General features: G+C 36.6%; 1 protein-coding gene across 2 annotated transcripts in view; it reads right to left on the bottom strand.

Moving 5' to 3' along the window:
- MS3_00009473 (uncharacterized protein) overlaps positions 1 to 5,216 on the bottom strand; it is a gene marked incomplete at its 5' end in the record, with an annotated part of 55,263 nt that extends 50,047 nt beyond the window's left edge. The window contains 3 exons of one of the 2 annotated variants that reach the window (XM_051217852.1): positions 1,489 to 1,715; positions 3,492 to 5,033; positions 5,073 to 5,216. In XM_051217852.1, the coding sequence (XP_051064280.1) occupies positions 1,489 to 1,715; positions 3,492 to 5,033; positions 5,073 to 5,115 (1,812 nt within the window). The remainder of the gene's footprint in view (positions 1 to 1,488; positions 1,716 to 3,491; positions 5,034 to 5,072) is intronic. The other variant, XM_012936811.3, reaches the window with a different exon arrangement.
- Between the last annotated feature and the right edge of the window lie 14,743 nt (positions 5,217 to 19,959).

The following is a 19,959-nucleotide window of genomic DNA, read 5'->3' as shown; positions in this document are numbered from 1 at the left end:
GGTTTAAGCGCCGGGTATGCGCTTTTATCCTCCTAATTTCGTAAACAACGCCCTGCTTGAAGGCAGTGAGTAGGACTTCCCCGGCAGTGGTTGTATACGCATAGCCAAATGAGAGCATCTCAAGGGGAAGAGCGAACTTCCTTCTCTCGAATGTACCAGGGGATTTGGGGGTTATATTCTAAATTATCAGAGACAACAGAAACAATTGATAACATAGTTCATAAGAAACTGATATAACCATTCGTAAAAGCCTGACCATTATTAATATGATGAATTTTAACAAAAATTCACTTCACAATACTGGTCAAATATGACTATGCCTTGGATTGTACGAATGTTCTTGAAATGACAAAGTGCCAATTTAAATTTTATCGAGTGTATATTCATTGAAAAATTGTTCCAACAGTTTAAAGAACAATAAATACGTTAATTACCATATGGTTTGTTGATACCTTAAATCATCTGATGTTTCTAGTCCCATGAAACAATACATTACAGCCAGTTTGACCCACTGCTTTTCTAATCAAATCTAGATATTCCGTTTCGTGGAATTTTGTTTGGATAAATAAATATGGATGCTAAATTACGTAAAGATTTGCTATGTGAAAACAGTTAATCATCATACTTACCTAGTATGATAAAAATCAAATCAACCTTAAACGAACAAACAAATCGGAACACTGATTCATCTTTCCAATGAATTCAGAACAAACACTAATTTTTAGACTGCACGTAAAAAGATCACCTTTAACATTTACTCATACTTTAAAATGTGTTTTTATCTCAACTATCGTTAAGGGAAATTATGAAGACAATTGCTTGGACGGTGGTAGAAAAATAGATATAAAGAGCTATATCGTATAGTTTGTTTGAAATCGTTAACAAGAGTACTTTTTGATATAACGGACAGAAAGTGAAATTCCAAAGGTGTTATTGTGACTTTCACTTGTTTCTTGATAAATTATTCATTACCTGATAAGTTGTACTACCTTGTTTGAATATGTTGCACACAAATGGTTGCTTTAATTCCCTAATATATGTTCAGTTATGCACTAGATATTTCAACTTTAATTAAAACATATGTGGATGTTAGGTAACCGTTTAGGGTCAAAAATTAAAGTCTGATATGTCATAAAAATTCAATGATGATATTGGTTACATAAGCCGCATTGGGCAAGAAAAACTAAAAGTACTTATATATTACCAAGTACTTATGATTAATCACAAATTTCCAAACCCTAACTATTAAACTTATGATAAATATCTTCTTATTATATCTCAATGGATAGAAAAGCTGTATTTCTGACATTTCATGAATTAATGTGAGCTACCTCTACGGAGATATAACAAAAAATTTACATTTGTTACTAACTATCTATCCGATGCTCAATTTATTTGAGACTATCAAATTCAACCTTGGCATTGTGATACCGATATATTCAACTTATGCAATTAAAATCGGTGAAACTAATGCTCATAAAAACTTACATCATGTCCACCATTAGAAGTTATAAATTGTCCTAAACCAGTAGATTCCAAATGTGCTTTGGTCCAGTGATTTTGAATGATCCAATCAATAGATGGTTCTATATTAAACTTTGATTTCCATTCTTGAACAATATTTTGATTTAGTGCACAAGAAACATTGTACGGAGTTTCATCACAGCCTTTTATACAATTTTCATCGGAAGGTGATATTGTGAGTTGAGGCTTAGCTAAAATAGTTTAAACAATATTGTATGAAGTACGAAAAATCTAATTTCTAACAGGCTTATCACATTATGTTAGGTTAAACTCAAGCAGATGACGAAAAATTCCGTGTTAAGAAAAAACCGTTAAATTACTTCTATCTTCAAAATGAACATTTAAACTTTTCCTTTAAACAAACTCTAACTTTAAGACGAACATTTTAAACCTTTCAATTTTCCCAATCGTTATTTCGTTACAGCTTTGACACCGAAGCCAATGTAAATTTTTGAGTAAGATTTTGCAATTAAGTAGCTGATCTGGCACAATTTATTCCTATGAAATAAGGTGAACTTAATCGCTTAGAAAAATATGTTCGTGCTAAGTGATCCATCTTGCTTATCAATTTTTATGTAAGATTGTTGTCTGTCTATAAGGCTTTATTTAAGTAGCAATCAATCTAGTTAAGGGGTTGGAATGAGGATGACAGATACAGAATGAGATCTCAAATAACATGAATTGTTAATCTACAGTGATACTACGGTAATGCAGACAAGGTCAGGGAATCAGTCACCCAGTTGTGAAGAATACATGATCTGAAGCAAACATATATTGGTTGAAACTATCACATTTGAAAGCGCAGAGAACAACATTAGCGGTGCAGAAGGCAAAGAAATCAAAACAATTTGATGAATTGTAGTTGAAAACTGACTAAAATCAACATATTTAGAAAAAATGAAGAGAAGTGGAGAGTACTACAGTTTAAGCTTCTAGTGAAGATACAAAGAAAGATACAAACACGCTGCTGCCATCGAATTAGAATAATCTCACTTAAGGTCATCAACCACAGATTACGACTATCACATAGAGTGTAACCAGGAAGGGTGGACTTCTCGAGACGGCTCAGATTAAAATGAAATAGTATCATTAACTGATAATTGCTTCTAACCTAATAAAGTACTTCACTATCCTGTACAGCATAGAGTAAGTAGCGCTTAGATAGTATATGGTATGCTTTATTCACTTTGGTTGATAAAGGTTCATAGGTAGACTATATTGAGTCAGACATACTGAACTTAAGAAAACAGCCTATAGTTAGTGTTAAATGATTGGGATCTTTATATAAAACGCCAAATAACTAATATACAATGATCAATACTTAGTAAGGATATATACATATATACGTAAGTACAAGAAACTTTTCACAATTGTGTCTCAGTTGTTCGTTCAGGATAGAACAATGCAAGAATGAGGTGTTATCCATTGTGAAACTACATGAGCAGTTTTTATACCACAACTTTATGATTTTAGGTAAATATATGGATTTGAAAACACCAAACTTGTCCGAAAATGGCTAATTATGTGTGGAAGAGGTGTAAACTACAAAATGTTACAGATAATAGGTTAAAAATTTTGGATTTCTCTGTGTGAATCATCCATGGTCCATATCTTTTACACTATTTGATAGTTACGAGTCAATCAACCTGACGGTTATTATCGGCTATTAAATGAGATTAAAATCGTATGGTATTCGCCACTTTTGAGGATTAAAATACGTTGTTTATAGTAATGCATTTCCGATTATTACGATCAGTTATAAATAAAAATATAGTAGTCTATTTACAAGAATAGTGTTCCAAGCTGATAGTAGGGATAAGAGTAGTGATGTTCTCACTTTCCTTAAGAATTCTGATTGTAGCTATATACGTACATGTATATATCTTGTATCTTGCCATGTATTTAAAACACATATTTCGTCAAAAATTGACGGGGTCCCAACAAAAATATGTAAAAATCTAACTTACGAACAACTTTAAGTGACGTCGATATGCGTGACTGACCGTATATAGAATGTAAACGAATAGATAGTTCACAATCCTGATTAAGTTTAAGTTTTGTAATGTTAACTGTAATTCTTTTATTCATTTCTTCTCCATCTACATGAAAAATAATATCCAACTGGGAAAGTTGTTGCTTTGAGTACTTGAGATTCTTATCAATAGACATGCGAAGTTCTTGATACGAAGATGCTTCAAACGAAGCCACACCGACAAATACAACTGTATTCCACCTGCCATCAAACTCACAAACAGAGCCGAAGTCATTCCCTTCCATTACGTAAAACAGTTCTTTCAAACATCTTGGATCCTTAAAGAAAGGAGGTGAAACGACTTTAACATCGTATGTGAATATTAACCTGTCGGAAATATCCTCATTCGATTTCACAACGAGTGAGTAAACTCCTGATACAGACTCATCAATAAGACTAGGAAGTGTATAACTGTATTTTGTCGCAATCCTGCTGTGTAACATCTGCTCATCCTTGAACCAATGAAATTCATAGTCCCCTTGAGGTTGTCGATATAAAGCTTTAAGCATAAAGTCTTGAAGTTTGGTACCTTTATTGATGACATAACTTGATGTTAGTGATGTTAAAGGATACAGCTTAGTAGTACTGGAATTCCTAGTCTTCTCGATTGAAAGACCTTCAAGGACCACAGGGGATTCAGTACCGGCAACTTTTCCAGCAAAAGTCCTAATAGGTCCAAGTTGTCCAACATGCTTACACACGATAGCTATCGACTTCGACTCAACTAGGAGTGCATCAGTGAGATACACGCTCCCATTTATAAATTCGACAATAGAATTAGGAGAAAACTGAATGGGCCTTTTAGAACACGTAATGGCATTTGGTCTGCCTGTAGTCAGACAATATTCCCATCTATATGGTCCGTATCTGCCATCTAGTTGGTGCATCCAGTATGGCCAGCGTGATACAATGCTGACATCATCTACACACCTTAACTCATGCGGAAATTCTGATATTGGTGGAACGACATCTATCTTTGTAGAAGGAGTACCCTTTAGTTGAAGAATGTAAAATACAGCATCTCGTATTTCTATTTCATTTGATTCAATAACATTGAGTTCGTCTGTACCGACAATACACGAAAACAGTCCGCTGATTGGATTGCTCAGGGGACCATCTTGTGTTAAAGAAATTGAGAAACTTGCCCCCGTCGTTTCGTCAGCACTGAAGCGAAACTCGGTATTTAAACAGGAAAATGTACCTTCAGCTTCTGGCTGAACACAAGTACGTTTGGTATCTTTCACACTACTGCGGCAGCATAAAGACACTTTATCCAAAGGCTTCGCTTGTTTATTGACATAACAAGCAAAATTCAACTTTAAACCCAATGGTGGGCTTTTTTGTGCAAAATAAACTATCCTTTGAGTATTTGCTGAAGCATCAAGAAGAGCTGTTGGATTAGCGTCATTCAGAAAAATTAAAGATTCCTCAGATGCTCCATTTATTTTTTCGAACTTCAGGTAACTGACTGAAAAACCTTGGAAAAGGTCAAATTAATTATGAAAATGATATTTACTTTGGGATAAGAATACGAGGAACACAAGAAAACAAGCAACCATGCCTCGACCAAGGAGAAGCGACATCAAACGAATAAGTCCGTGTGAACGCCAAAAGTCAAGGCTACAATAGAGTGTGAAGAAACGAACTGTATTGAATTTCGTACATGGTTAAAATGAATGTTTTCATGAGGTACATACTACCGTACGAATGATGTTTAACCATTCAAAAGAACTTTAGAGAAGAAGTTTGAAAAATCTACGGCCCTCATTGTAATTGTGCGCTCACAACCGACATGTGGATCAAATACTACTCCTGGTAGCAAATGAGTCTGTTTCAATCTCTTTCAGTAGTTATAATGTCAGTAAATATTTTGCACATTACACAGAGTCTACTTTCAAGTCAGATTTGGACAAACATTCGGTGAACCTAGGGATAAAACGCACAATATATAAAAATCCAGATCTGGATTTAATCTGAGACGATTGTAGTGTTTTTGCAAACTAATAGTTCATTTATGTTATGTTCTACGTTCAAATTTGACTAAAAATACAATGCGTCTAGAAGAGCACTCGAAATCCCCTGTGATTCAAACGGTGGTTCATAATCGACTATATAGCATGGATTAAACTGTCCTGGAGACTGGTAGTTGATGTACTGAATTAGGCCATTTTAATTATCTTAAATGGCCGTTACCCCAATTACCTTAATATCCTGCTCGTAAACTATTAGATTAGCGAACACTTGGGGTAATTTCGGGAGTGTTGAACTGAATAAGGTTATTCCAAACGCTCTTCAGAGAAACAATGGTTTCTCCACCCCTACTTGGGAGCTAGATTGTATACTGAATTTCAATCCAACGTGAGGTAATTTCAGGAATTATGGGCGAACTTGGAGGGTTAAGTTGATTTTTTTCATGACAAATGTGGTATGCACGTTTCGCGAAAAACATTTCCCGAAAACTGCATTACGGGAGATAATGTGAAGTGATACTAAGTTCATATTCAAGACTAAAATTTCAAACATTTTGACTAGCCAATTTCATTGAATCGTTGATCACTAAGTAGCTAGGACGATTTTTCAGCCACCAACATTAGTTATCAAACCAAGGGGCACGGCAGCACCAATGAGAAATGAGAAAAATTGTGAGGAAGCTACTGAAATGTAATTAGGAATATACGTTTGGATTTTGGAATTTACATAACGAACCAGCGCCGACAGCAATTCAGGAATCCTAAAACAATATTTCTATGTCAGTTCTTAGTACAGTAGGCTATTTATTTATTTTGGTGTTATCTAACAGAACTGAGTCAAGTCCTTATAAACGAGGAGGGTTGTGCATGGGACAAGCAATTCCGTCCGATAAAAAACAGCCTTGTTAAAAGGATCGTAACCAGAAAAATAATTTATTCCATGTGAAAGCTGTCCTGAGAGTTCAACGATTTTCGTTTAGAAAATCTATGACGCTCCACGGTGAAAGCCCAGATCCGTCGGAAGTCACGAGGCCAATGCCCCTCCTAACAATCAGCGCAACAGTTAATAAGGCACATGAAATATCCGGACAATATAGGAGGCTGAAAGGGCCCAACGAATGGCTACGGAAATGAGGGGATATATTTTGGCAGCTTTCAGAAAAAGTGGACTCCATTGAACACAAGCTAGATAGAGATAGGCTCTTGGAGATGTGCTGATGTATTGTGGTCATGACGAAAATGCTCTACACAGACACACACGCACAGAGAGAGAGAGCTGCGTGATGCTGTTCAGTTAAGTATGAAAATACTTAGTAGGATGGTAATCTCATGGATCCAAAGTCATCAAAGCCCACTTCAAAACAAAGAGGGAAGGGATTATAATGAATGTTATCCAATGATATTCACTTATCAGTGGTAACAATGAAGACAATACGAATGACTACAATCGGTCATAGAGAACTGATCAGGGAAGATCCGACGATCCTTATGGTACACCTAAATTTCGAAGTCGAAATGAACAACACCAAGTATGAAGATGCCATGTCCATTCAACAAAATGGTTATAGGTGTCACAAAGTCAACTCACAAACATATATACAAAGCTACATGGGCCAAACCGAGCCACACTATAGAGAGCTAGACCGATCAAATCTCCATCAATGTTGTTGTTTTGTATTCAAGTGCTTTGCTGATCTTCAGTTTCTCTTTTATCAGTGCCACATTTACAGTTGACAGCCACAGAGCTTTTTCATACGCCAGGAATACAAACCACAGGTATGCACTTGTCAAAGTTCTAGCTGATATTAAGAGCCTTTTCACAGTTACTTTGAAACAGGTTCGGACTAGGCATATGATGTGATGGAACTTTCGAACTGATCACAACAACCGTGAACTAAGTACAGTAATAAATCATAAACCCATTTCTTAACTCAGCGATATATCCGCACAAATATTCTACCGTTTAATTTCATTGGTTTAATCTATTCGGTGATCCGACTTCGGAAGTGTCGCACTTGAAAACCCGTGTAAATTATTGATCATAATTGTAAAAATGATATGTAGTTGGTATGTCAGAAACATATTATTAATATCAATAAGATATAGGATGTCCATAGAAAACGTGAGGTCAAATGGAGGAGCTGATACAGTTTTAGATCGCCACCTGGTGTTGGTCAAGATGATACCGGAGCTATAAAGGTACCGGACAACTAAGGAAACAGCATCGCAATGGTTTGACATAGCCTTCCTTCGAGAAATTCAAAAACTCACAGAGTTGAAGACAGATCTTAGCAACTGGCCACGTGCCTTATAAAATTTACTCAAAGAAAAGGAAGCTACTATGGAGAACAACTGGAAAGAGATTAGAGGAGCACTAGTTTCAACGTTACAAGAGGTGCTGAGCCGCAAGAAACACCATCATGAAGAATGGGCCTGCATCGATACACTAGGCAAGATTCAAAGAAGAGAGAATAAGAAGACTGCAATTAACAACAGTCTAATGAGAACAGAGAAAGATAAAGGGCTGAATGCACTGAAGCAAACAAGCGGGTGAAGAGAAGTATTACAGCCGACAAGCAGAAATACGAAGAAGACCTAGCAATGACAGCTGGGAACGTTGATAGCGAAAGAGATATCAGACAACTCTGTGGTACCGTGGAACTATGGTCTAGTTCGGCACCAGTACATTTACTTACGGTGATATAATAATATTATTAAACATAATCATGGAACTGTACATTTGTCATGATATGACTACCTGATCAATATGATTTTACGAGGAAGTCACATCACTGTCTACATTAGCTCGTCCTATTACGAAAATGAACAGTATGATTCCTGGCACTTCTGAAGAACACATTTAAGCTGGGAAGAGAGTATTTTTGGTTCAAAAATCAAGGGGTCACATAGAGTTACTATGCCTGTATGGCAGAGCCATACCATACCGATCAATAATCCCCGCTTTAACCACTTTTGACCTTCTTTAAAAGTTACATGTTGAATATAAATCCCCCTAGTAATTATACGTTCAGTTTCAAAGACCACGTGGTTAGGACCCAATATCATTTCGCTACTTTCCTACTAGGATCAGCGTAAAATTGATTGGATTGCTAATCGAGTGAGATTGTCGCGCGCCGGAGGTTACCAAAAGAATGAAAAGGGAACTATGTGTAATAATAAACCAGAAGATAAATCAAAAATAAGGAATGGCTTTAAAATGTTGATCTGTTAAACTTCGATTATGTCGCTGACCCCAAGAAGCCTAGTCGACTCAAGGATTCTCAGTAGTTTTATTGTTTTTTTCCTGATCTTATGTTTTAACTTTCCCGGTCAGCGAACACTTTCTGTATATCCACGGTTACAACTCTGGTTATAAAAAGCGGTCGTCACAGACTCATGATCATATATTCGATCGTGTTTGGTGATGAATCCAACTTCTGACAGGTTCACACATTTAAATTTATCTCAAGAGAAATGTCATTTTTCGTTTTATTACATTTTCGTGCCTAAGATGTCCACACCGCGTCTATTTCCTTCCATATTATCAATAGGTTCTGGAAGCTTAGCACTTATGTGGAACCTAACATATATCATTTATAATTGTACATTCCCTTTTATGTCTAGTTATTTTGTATAGGCGGTGAGCAATTCTCCAAGTTTGACAGAATTTATTTTTTTCTTCGAAGTAGATTCTTTATTTTTTAAGAAAGAAAGATTAGTTCAGCGAAGAGTTCTCTTTTCGGCGAATTCATTTTCAAAGCTTTACAATCGCAAATATATATACTTATTTTTACAGGGTGATAATAATACTGATAATAAACTTATGTTATACATAGTGACGGTGAGGTTAAATAAACAAAGGTATTAGAAAAATTTTTTTTAAAACAAGGAAAGTTTGATAGTTAATGGCTTAGATATTCATCGAGTAAGGGTAGCTCAGCATGATAAAATAACATAAAATGTTGAAACAGAGATGAAATGTAATCGGAATGATCGTGGAAATGAAAACAAACCGGTTGGGGGTACAAGATTTGAAGGGAAGATGGAAGGTGAAGCAGGTGGCTGTAAAAGAACAAGAGTATGAAGAAAGAGAAAAATTTTATTAATACCTTAAGACCATGGTAAAAGAAGAGGTTGTACCAGTCTCTTTTGTACACATAATTCTGGTTTTTCAAAATGTATGGCTATTGCCTCGGCGATGGGGGCAACTAAAAGGTGAGTGAACACTTGATAGCCGGACAGAGTATAGGTAAATCGTACCCCATCAACACGGTGTTGAGTAACCCACTTGTGACACTTTCCTAAATATTTTTGTTTTACTTTCTTACCCTCTGTTTTCTTACATGCTGTGGTACATAGAAAACGTTCACCAAGTCAGGAAGCAATGATTTGCGGAAGAAGGTAAGTGTTACGAATCAAAATAACAAGCTAGTAAAATATATGACACCCATAGAGTGTATCGAATGCTGACTGGGCTTTGGTTATCATCGGCTAAAATTCGAACATTGAACGAGCTAGTAATTCTCCTTTAGGCTGCGGATACAGAACTGATATGTTTTTGCTTGGTGAGTTGATGGAATCGATATTACTATGGAAGTCGGTACTGGAAGGAAGATGATGTAACAACTATTATTATATCTTTAAATTTGTGAATCCTCATCTGTTTTTTAAAGATAATCCTGTGTGATCTAAATGAGGATCTAACCACTACTGGTCTGGATACGTATATGGATAGGATGAGGGGTATTTACTGGCACAAAATACAACGGAGAAACTAGCAGGGAAATACAGCATATCAGAGCGATCATTCAAGAGCAAAGAAAGCAAGATAGTCACTGAGATTCAAGAGCTGAGTAAGGGGTGAGTGGAGTACCCTAACCAACTCTTGAACAGACCATACCAACTGAACCAATTGGACACCTAAGCAGAACAAACGGACGTTGCCACAGCTGTTACCTGATCAACAATAGGAGAAATCACCTGGGATATCAGATAAATCAAAAGTGTGGAAGGAGAAGGACTGGATAATGTATCGGCTGAACTACTGAATTCAGACATACAGGGAACATATTATCCAAAATGTTAGTAAAGTACTTGATTGTGCAGTCTGTTTTATACATCGATTTCCCACTTCAAACTGGAAACTATCAAGCTTTTAGTAGCCCATCTGTAGCAGCGGTATTTTGATTCGGAAAATATTTAATACCTTTACCTTTGACGATCGATTATAACCATGCAGGACTAACTTTGAATTTAATTGGAAGTTCTGAGTAGCTTTTATAATACTGTCGTCATTTTCCTGACTACGATAAGATTTGAACTGAAGCGCGCTCGTGTTATTCTAAAGTCCAATAAGTAATACGGAGAGCGGTTTTATGTGAACGGTAGTGGCTATTCGTGAACTGTAGTCGCCCAAATCAGTATGGAGTGAGCGAAATGAGTGGATCACAGAATAAGCACAGACAATAGGGATAGAAGAAATATTTGAAAGTTTACTAGTCCTTAGCATGAAGCGCTTTTAGAATTTGTTGGCAGTTATCATAACCCAGGCGGTCGGACTGTGGAAGACTACTTTTTGAGGTATCTGAAAAAGAAGTTGAACCAATGATGGCCTTGGTTCTGTTGGCACTTAACCATAAAGTTTAAAGGACGATTATCCGAGATCGAGAAAAACGGTCTTTTTGTCAGGTGTTCTTGAGGTTACTTACGAAGTTACATTTCGCATCAGCCTGAAATGGATTTCACTGAGTAATCAGACTTTATTAAGCGAGTGAGGTTAAAGCATCTTAACTAACTTCTTTCTTTCTCCTGAGTTATTTTTTTTACTTTAAACGAAAATGCGCCTAATGACAAGTTAGAGAAGTTCACACACTTGTACCGATTTCACTTGCTCTCTATAATGATAGTTTATCAAGTATACTTTCTTCCGCTTTTTTTGTGTAGATGATACAGAGATTTGGGAAGAAGCCAAAACTCATGTGCATCAAGAATCTTCAGAGTAATCTGAACGGGTTATCTGACTGAACAACTGTCAGCATACTTCCTCATAACACTAACAAACGTAGAACACTAATATTAGATATTAGTTTTAGAAGTCTGTCTTTTGAGTTTTGTTTTTAAATGGCACTACATCACATTTAAAATTGCATAAATATTACTTCATATTCGGCCTCTGTGATTGTTAAAGTAAACAAACCCATTGTATTTCCTCCAGACAACAGGTTGTGGAAGCCGTATGTTATTCAGAATTGTGGTAATCCATCATAGGAATTCCGTATGATATTGACTATCTTCTCAGGCACGCCTCAGTGTTGAAAAAGCCTACATAGAGTTGTCCTGTCTACAGACTTCGCAGATGACCTGGTCCTCCTATCGCAATCGCAACAACAAATGCAGGGGAAGACGATCAGTGTAGCAGCAGCCTCAGCAACAGTAGGTATCAACATACACAAAGGGAAAAGCAAGATTCTTCTATGTAACAAAACACTCATCAGTCAATACACACTTGATGGAGAAGACTTGGAAGATGTTAAAACCTTTACATATATGGACAGCATCATTGATGAGCATGGTCGATCTGATTCAGGTGTGAATGCGCGGATCGGAAAAGCAAGAGCAGCATATTTGCAACTGAGGAACATCTGGAACTCAAAACAAGTGTCTGTCAACCAACAACAAGGTCAGAATTTTCAATACAAATGCCGAGACAGTTCTGCTGTATGGGACGGAAACCTGGAGAACTGCTAAACCCATGATGCATAGGTTTCAGGTGTTTATTAATAGTTGTCTACGCAAAATACTTCCGATTCGTTGGCCAGACACTATGGGAGATAACAAACCAGATCCCAGCAGAGGAGGAAATAGGGAAGAAGTGTTGGAAGTAGATAGGACACACATTGAGGAAAGTACCCAACTGTGTCAGAATGCAAGCCCTCACATGGAATCTTCAAGGCCGAATTAGAAGAGGAATACCAAAGAGCGCATTACACTGAGCAATGGAGACAGACATGAGAAGAATGAACAACAATTGGATAGAAGTTGAAAGGAAGGCCGAAGACAGAGTGGGTTGAAAAATTCTGGTTGTTGGTCTATTGTAGCGTGGAGTCGAGTCGCGGTAGACTATGAACACCGCTACCAAAAAACACGTGCCAAGTAAATCAGAAGGCGAAGGTTTAACGTAACCAAATAAATCCATAAAATCCCCGAGAAGCCAAATAGCAGAAGGCAATTAATGGACCAAATCGAGATATATTCGCTGGCAACCTCGTGGTATCGAAAGGATACTGAGATCGTGCCAGGATACAAGCTTGGTTACAGAACGTAACCGAATTCGCGCGAAGTCACAATCAAAAGTGTGTCTATATGAATGGAAGCACAAAATAGCTGTCATTAGCACAGTCAAACAAAAGCACATTAAAACAAACACTGGTACAGTTGGTTATAATAATAATTGTTTTTATTAAACCAGTCGTGTTCTCGTGATAAGTGTGAGTCACTACACTATGCTCTATTGGGAGTAACAGGCGTATTTAAGTAAGTAAGTAAGTAAGTAAAGAAAAGTATCTAAACAATTTTTCTTTCGCATACAACCCAGGTTTTAAGTCATAAATACCCAAATCTTCTTCAGTATAAAGTCGATTTGTAGTAAACGAGAACACGAAAGTGGGACAATCGAATGTATCTGAACGCAAAATTATAGAACCACTTAGTAACATCTGAGAACCATGCAGTAATTACGTCATTTGCAAAGTGTCAATCAAGTGTCTTAAACTTGAATTTTCCTTCTTTCCCTCATTTATCACTCCGTTTTCTTTATTCTTCTTAGCCCTCTGTCACCAGGCATTTCACTTTCTACTAGCGATACACACTACTTATAGCTGTTGATATCAGTAACACATACCACAGATCAAAGCGTTCACCTATTGGTATCTTTGAGTGGATTTTATAGATGACGTCAAATGATCAGTCAGCGGCTGAATATTCAGTGTCTACAACATGCCATCGAATTTGTGATATCATCAAATTGTGTTACTCTTTGATAAACTACATTGGCAAATGTTCTCGAATGTAATAAAAAAGTAGCCTCGATGAACGACCTAAATACCTCTCTTTAGAAGAGCAAGTAAACTGCAAGCTATATATTAGATTGGTCAGTCTTGACCAATTTTCTCTCACTTGAATGCATTTAAGAATATGATTATTGTAATTTAAGTAGAGAAAACATTTTCATGAATAAGGTTCACATATTTACAGGAATGTTATAAATTGAATATTTTATATTGAATGTTAATTTCTATCTTCCTGATTGTGTACATCATACAAAACTGCTTAGAAGTGAATTGTTATTCAACATAGATAGGACTAGATGATATATCTTATTATCAGAATGTTAATTGATAACGCCTGTGAATTGAGGCTGGAAAGGATTGCCTAGGACAGGGTTGGATGGAGAATGCTGGTGAGCGGCCTATTCTCCTTCACGAGGAGTAGCAGGCGTAAGTAAGTAAGTAAGTTAGTGTGAATTAAGGCAGTATAGAGGCAATACGCACAGTATGTACATATACCAATAACAGACTGATCAACTGCAATGCTAAAGATCAATGGGAAGATACAAATAAACAGTACCAAGTGAATTTAAACTTCACCCTATTGGAAAAATAAGTGGCTATCAGGACTCAGTGGCCAAGTGGATAACGTGATGACATTTGAATTAGACAGTACTGGATTCGAATCCCAAAGTGGACATCAACTCTGACATGGAGGTGCATCCAACTGACGAGTCCCAAATAGAATGAAACATGTGTCCTGGACTCTACTGCTAGTCGCTGTGCATCTTTGCTTAAAATTTAGCAGTCTTTTCAACGCCATCATTTTTAATAAACGGTAGCAAAAGGTGATTTTTCTCCATCATTGTGAATGATTTGAATAATACCTAGAGTTATTTCTACAGATTGTCATACATGCTATTTGAATTTCCCATAAAATTCTTGATTATGATTGGTTCATCCCCATAATATAATTGTAACTAGTCTTTTCATTCATTCTAACATTTTTAACTTTCATACAAGATAACTACATCACTTTACATGTAAATAGAAAAACAAAAGCATAAAGAATCTGTTAACCAAAATACTTGTACTATCTTATCATTATAAGTCAATATTAATGTGACTATGGACATTGAATAACCCCATATGTTGTTGTTAAATTACAAACCGATAATTCGAACACTATTTCCTTCTAAAACTACTGAATATATGTCTAATCTTATTTACCGTTTCACTAAACATTAATCTTATTCAACTATGTATTATTGTATTGTTTTACATATTACAATGATTAATTTTCAACCATTTTCTTGTGTACACATATTTCTGTACAAGTGATGATATCTTGAAAGAGATTGGTTTGGTTTCTGATAGTAACAGAATATAATTCTACTGAGCTACTTTTTATACTTTTCTTATGTGAATTCACATATGATAGGTTTGGGAATATAAAAGTGAATTCCTAAATAAGATATTTAGAAACTAGGATAAGGATGAAAACACTTCTTCCAGTTAATGTATACACCATGTAAAGATCTAGAAAATTAATGAATTATATATCAGACTCTGATTGAATGATTGTTTGCTCTGTTATTCAATTTAATGTGTTGGTGGAGAAGATTTGTAGCTCAGGTGGATGATTTGGGTGGAGTTTTGTTCTCTGAGCTGGATGGTTTGGTCGTGGAGCATCCCTCGTTCTTCTGAACTACATCGTCAGCACAAACTTCAGGTAGAAGTGAAGTGCTCGAATTTCTCTACATGTGGTTTACAACTTGTCCTGTACACCTCGATGTTGATTTGTTGAGAGGTTCAACTTCACTTCTACCTGATGTTTGTGCTGATGTCGTTCAGAAGAGCGACGATAGCTCCGCGACCAAACCATCCATCTCAGAGAACAAAACTCCACCAAAAACTAATGTGTTTCTAGAAGCTGTCGAAGTTTAACACCTCTATGTAAGTTTATTTTCTGTAGTGATGTGAACCTCAGAGTAAAGATTTTACTCATATTTTACTCTTCTACTTGGTTGTTAGAGCCAAAGTGTAGAAGTTGTCTACAGTTATAGGAAGCAACTAAAAAGTCAGTAAAAAGCGGTGAGAGTATAATTTATGGACGACCTTTGAGCGACACTGAAGTGACCGTGAAAGTGAAGACCTATTGATTAGGACTGAATGAGGGCTATAAAGCAGTTAGAATTGTGGTGGTCCCCAAACAAAAGGAGCTTACACAAAATATATTGATACACTAGGTTAACACTGATATACCAAAACGGATTAATGATTAAGAAACCTAGAGGTCTGTCCGTTAGTAAAAACAAAGGTAATGAAATACCGTTAGCAATACAAAAGGTATATTAAACAAAACAGACGCTAACAGTTACTATAGAATGAATGTTACTTGTTAACTGCCTCGTGAGGACAACGACCACAAACTGAGTTCACTTGGTTGACAGGTGTTCCTCTGCAAGTGACTGCACCAAAGACATAATGAGGAAGACTGAGTCCAATAGTATTATACAATAGTAATCCGTGCCCAAAAGTCCAACGTTGAGTGGAAAGGCCTATAATGATGTTATAATACTATTATAGTCTTCAATCAAAACGGTGGCCAATAAAACAGAAGAACAAACGGCGTAGGTATTGTTCTATATTTTAAACAACCCGGTAGTAGAAGTGTATATCATTCATCGAAACAATTATTATCGTCTTTTTAACAAGTGATACAGCAAAACAACAGATATTGTATAAAAATGTGGTTACAAATAAAGTGTGACAAATTAGAGAAAAAATGTGGTTTCTATTTTTGTTGTTACAAAAATCACTGAATATATGTCACCATATAACTCCCCCCCTAGGGCATGCGTCGGTGGAAGTATGCCCGACGTAAAACTTTAAATGCTTTGAAGGTAGGAGAAAAGTACACAACGAAAAGGGTGAACACATATTATTTTTTTAAAAAAAAATCATGCGTATATATATATTCAAGAACAAAATGTTTCTCTTGTAGTAAAGAGACTTTAATGTATATAAAAAGTTTAACAAGAATAACGAAGTGTATAATAATAATAATAATAATAATATCATTAGTAATAACAGTAATTAAATTGAGAGTTCACCGAAGTGCAAATAAATGTATAAATTGTGTAAACAATTAGTGTTAAACTGAACGAGTCCAACGAAATTGTATATATTTGCACAATTAATAATAAACATCATATAAAACGCATACACATGTAGAGAGAAACACAGTGAATTTATCAATATTAGTAGTACACAAGAATTTTTTTTAGAAAAAAAAAATGCTTGCAAAAAAAATGTTATTAATAACTCTGCTAATATAGATATTTAATCACATTACAGGTAATTACAGAATAAAGATTAAGTAATTAATTCAACATAACGTTTAGGAAAATGTACATGTCTTCCTGAACGAGTTGTTTTCGTAGAAGGTAAAGTGTCGGAACTAGGATTTAAGTTTGTGGGAACTGTAACCTTAGAACCATCTGTTTTACGAAATATTGATTTCGTCGGAGTTGGTGAAGAATTATTTGGAAACACTGGGAGCTGCGTTGTGTGATCTCTGCTGTCTTTAGACGGCTTTCGGTTATCATGTGTTTCAGATTCTATAAAAGCAGGTTTTATCCGGTCGATTGAAACTGTTTCTTTTTTTCCGTTCTTATTGATTGTGAAATATTTTGTTTGCCTCCCAACTACTTCAAATGGTCCTTCATAAGGATGTTGTAGAGGGCGTCTTACGGAGTCAACACGAACAAATACAAATTTACACGTATTTAGATGTTTGCTAACTTGCTCTTTTAAGACAACTGGCCGAGGTGCAACAGGCTTAATGTTATTCATATGGCTCATTAGTCTTTCGCAAAAGAAGTGGGATCCGTACATACGGGTTTGCCATTATGCGTCACTAGCTGCCCCGGTAAGGTTAAATTAGCTCCATAGATGAGCTGTGCCGGAGTACATTGTAGGTCTTCTTTAATTGTGGAACGTATGCTTAGTAAAATAAGAGGTAGAGATTCACTCCATCTAGAAACATCAGGTTGTACCATCAATGAGCTTTTTAGTTGTCTGTGGAATCGTTCCACTAGTCCATTCGCTGCTGGATGGTATGCTGTTGTAGTGATGTGATGGATTCCTAAAATGCGGGTGAATTCATTGAAGAGGTGAGATTGGAACTGTGAACCTCTGTCAGAAGTAACTGTAGAAGGTACACCAAAATTAGCGATCCATCTGTCGAGGAATACAGCAGCAACATTTTCCGCGGAGATATCTTTTATTGGGCATGCAATTGGCCATCTAGTGAAACGGTCCACTGCAGTAAAAATGTAAGTGAATCCATTAGATGGAGGCAGAGGACCAACTAAATCAACATGAACATGTTGAAAACGATGGTCGGGTAGACTAAATACTGACGGTGTTGTAATCGTATGTCTATGTATTTTACTGCGTTGACATTGTACACAAGTCCTGGTCCATTGTTTTATATTTGCATTCATCTTTGGCCAGACAAATCTTTCGGCAATCAGTTTTACAGTAGCACGAATCCCTGGATGGGATAGTGAGTGAAGACAATCAAAAACTCTTTTTCTGTACACTATTGGCACAAAAGGTCTGTGCGTTCCAGTAGAAGTATCACAAATGATAGTAGAGTCAGAATGCGGTATAGGAACACTTTTTAAGGACAAGCTCGAACTTTGTTTACAAGCATCAAGGTCTGGATCATCTGTCTGCAAACGTGCCATGTCTAATAAATCGATTCCTTTGGTGAAGGAAATTGCATCGACGTTGAAACGTGACAAAGTATCCGCAACAACATTTGACTCGCCTTTTATAAACTGTATGTTGGTCGAAAATTGGGAAATATAATCCAATTGTCGCATTTCTCTAGGGGAATAACGGTCACTTTTCGCGTTAAAGGCATAGGTTAAAGGTTTGTGATCAGTGAGTATCACAAAGTCTCTGCCTTGCAGTAAATGGTTAAAATGTTTAACAGCTAGATAAATAGCCAATAGTTCTCTACCGAAAGTGCTATATCGAGTTTGGGTTGGTTCTAGCTTCTTTGAAAAGAAGGCAAGTGGTTTGACCTCATTATTAACTCGCTGTTGTAGTACTGCACCTACTGCTGCCTGTGATGCATCTGTACACAGAATTAGTGTTGCTTCCGGATCAGGGCTTAAGTAGGTCAGCATGGTAGTAGAAGCGATTGCTGTTTTAGCTGCAGAAAAGGCATCTTTCGCTTGGGAGGGTAATGTGAACTTTTTGACTTTACCTTTTAACACCTCCGTCAAAGGTTGTAGGATGGCTGAGCAATGTGGAATAAAGCGACGATAAAAATTTATCATCTCTAAGAAACGTCGAAGTTTATTCCATGAGTCTGGTTCTGGAAAATTCTTGATGGCTTCTATTTTTGTATCCAAAGGTTTAATTCCACGTTTTTCGATCAAGTGACCTAAAAACTCTAAACTCTCAACTCCGAAAATACATTTGGATGGGTTAATCACTATGCCATATTTCTGAAATCTTTCGAATAATTGATGTAGGTGATCAGCGTGTTCATGAATCGAACTGCTAGCTATTAAGACATCATCAATATACACGAAAACAAAATCTAGTCCTTTAGTGACCTCATCCATAAATCGTTGAAATGTTTGTGCGGCGTTCTTTAATCCAAAAGGCATTCTTAGGAATTCAAACAAACCAAATGGAGTAATGATGGCTGTTTTTGCTATGTCCTCGGATGCTACTGGAATCTGGTGGTACGCTCGCACAAGATCAATTTTAGAAAAATTTGCTTGCCATGCAAAGTGAGAGAAAAATCATGTAAATGAGGGATTGGGTAGCGATCCGGTAATGTCAGGTTGTTCAATGATCTATAATCACCACAGGGTCGCCAATCTTGGTCTCGCTTGGGCACCATGTGGAGTGGGGATGCCCAGGGGCTACTTGACGGACGTATTATACCTAGCTGCATCATATGATCAAACTCAGCTTTTGCAACATTCAGTTTGTCTGGTGGTAATCGGCGTGGACGTGCCGAAGTTGGTTGACCTTTTGTGATGATCCGGTGTACTACAGAATGTTGGACAGTGTTTTCACTGTAGTCTGGTTTCGTTATTTTGGGAAATTTAGATAGAATGGTGGCGAATATGTCGTTCCCTGGGGTGTCAATTTTAATACTATGTATGTGGTAGTCCGACTGAATTCCCTGAATTTGAAGGTTCGTGCAGGAATCAATAAGTTTTCTTCTCTTAACGTCAACTAGTAGGTTGTAGAAACTTAGAAAATCTGCACCTAGTATAGGGTGACGGACATCCGCAATAATAAACACCCAGGTTAAATTACGTCTAATTCCCAAGTCTAATGTTAGAAATTG

This window comes from Schistosoma haematobium, chromosome 7 (genome assembly GCF_000699445.3).
Source record: "Schistosoma haematobium chromosome 7, whole genome shotgun sequence".
NCBI lineage: Eukaryota > Metazoa > Platyhelminthes > Trematoda > Strigeidida > Schistosomatidae > Schistosoma > Schistosoma haematobium.
Note: the sequence above shows the minus strand (reverse complement) of the source record. Positions and strands in the feature narration are given on the sequence as shown.